At 46.3% G+C, this 1816-nt stretch overlaps 1 protein-coding gene across 1 annotated transcript; it reads right to left on the reverse strand.

The window, feature by feature from the left end:
- Positions 1–503: 503 nt before the first annotated feature.
- Positions 504–1448, reverse strand: OR10K2 (olfactory receptor family 10 subfamily K member 2). The gene has a single exon (XM_028091014.1). The coding sequence runs from the start codon at positions 1446–1448 to the stop codon at positions 504–506; it is 945 nt and encodes a 314-aa protein (XP_027946815.1).
- Between the last annotated feature and the right edge of the window lie 368 nt (positions 1449–1816).

Consider the following 1816-nt stretch of genomic DNA (forward strand, 5'->3'; position numbering starts at 1 on the left):
ATAATTTTCTTGCTTGAACTTTACTTCGATATATCTTAAGCACCAAACATCGTCACACCCATTTAAAAATGTTATGTCATGTAAGCATTGTGGTCTGCCTGTATTGAAAGACTGAAACTCAGGAAACATCCTCAAAGGGAGAAATATGGAGACAGGAGCTTCCTGGGTCCCTGAAACAGAGAGTCAGGGCCGTGAAGTATTTTTCAGGGTTGGATTCCCATCTGACTGAGACTGAATAATAGTATTTGCCAGAGCCTAGAATTCTGAACACATACAAGCTTTCCTGTAATAGCCATCAATTATTTTTCCCTCAACTGAAAAAACCTCAATGAGCAATAACGGATGTGATTACAGCAAGATGTGTTTTTCTGAATTTTATATATGGAAATGAAGGAAATGATCTCTGTTCTTGAAAACTCTGCTCTCTTGCTTGATCACTTCTGCTCTGGGAATTTTTCCCTGTACACCTTGCACTTTACTGTTTGGAAAGAGCAGGATATTGATTAACGTTGTGGCAGGGAAATGGTTCTTCCCACAGCTCTACGAAGCGCTGACCTGAATTCTTTATTTCTGAGGCTGTAAATCAGCGGGTTGAACAGTGGAGTGAGGATGGTGTAGGAGACAGATATGAGAGCATCTTGGCTTGAGGAGGAGGTGGACTTGAGCCTTAAGTAGATGAAGGAGGCACAACCATAATGGATGGTGACAACAATGAGGTGGGATGCACAGGTGGAGAAAGCTTTGTACCTGCCTAATGTGGAAGGGAACTGGACTATGGCAGAAATGATGTGAATATAGGATACCAAAATCAGTAACAGGGGGACAATGAGGACCAATGCACAGAGCATGACGATGACAATCTGACTCAAGTGGGTATGGTGAGATGCCACTTTGAGGACAGGGGAGATGTCACAGAAGAAGTGATGGAGCTGATTGGAAGAGTGGAAAGGCAGGTGAAATACCATGGAGGTGATAATCTGTGCAATAGTAAAGCCACACGCACAGGCAGCAGCCACTAGTCCCACACACACCCGATGTCCCATGAGCTCCGTGTAGCGCAGAGGGTTACAGATGGCCACGTAGCGGTCATAACCCATGGCTGCCAGCAGGAAGGAGTGAGAGCAGCCAAGGAAGAGGAAGGTGAGCATCTGGATGGCACAGCCCAGGAAGGAGATGGTCTTCTTCTGGGCCAGCAGGTCCACCAGCATCTTGGGTACAATAACGAAGGTGTAGCAGGTCTCAGAGCAGGAGAGGACAGCAAGGAAGAAGTACATGGGGGTGTGAAGGGCTCTGTCCAGCACGATGGTGGCAATGGTGATGGCATTGGTGCCCAGAGTGAACAGGTAGAGGGGCAGGAAGGCTATGAAGAGCAGTTGCTGCAGCCCGGCCAGAGAAGAGAAGCCCAGGAAGATGAACTCCCTCACCAGGGTCTCATTGCCTCGCTCCATGGAAGATTCATAATTTGGAGACAATCCAAGAGAGGAGGAGATAGTGTCAAGATAAACCTCTGAAAACTAGTAGAATCACAAGAAATTGTTCATCATTGAGTAGGTGTTAAGATCTGAGTTCTGAATTCATTATTGCCCCTCCATCCAGTTTATTTTTAAGACAGGAAGAGGTGTCTAAAATCAGCCAAGTGCATGTCCAACTTTTCATCTCCACAGTCATTCTAACACCACAGGCAAACGGTTCTGGACTTTCTCAGACCCAACTATCCCTTCATCTGCTCTTGCAGGATGCAACTGTCATTCACATTCCTCGCCCCTCACTCGGTTTATCATGCAAACCTGGCCTTTTGGTTTGCTTGTCCTCACAT

The sequence above is a fragment of the Eumetopias jubatus genome, unplaced genomic scaffold, assembly GCF_037043125.1.
Source record: "Eumetopias jubatus isolate StellerSeaLion01/CBP00866 unplaced genomic scaffold, mEumJub1_p1.0 scaffold_12, whole genome shotgun sequence".
Taxonomy (NCBI): Eukaryota; Metazoa; Chordata; class Mammalia; order Carnivora; family Otariidae; genus Eumetopias; species Eumetopias jubatus.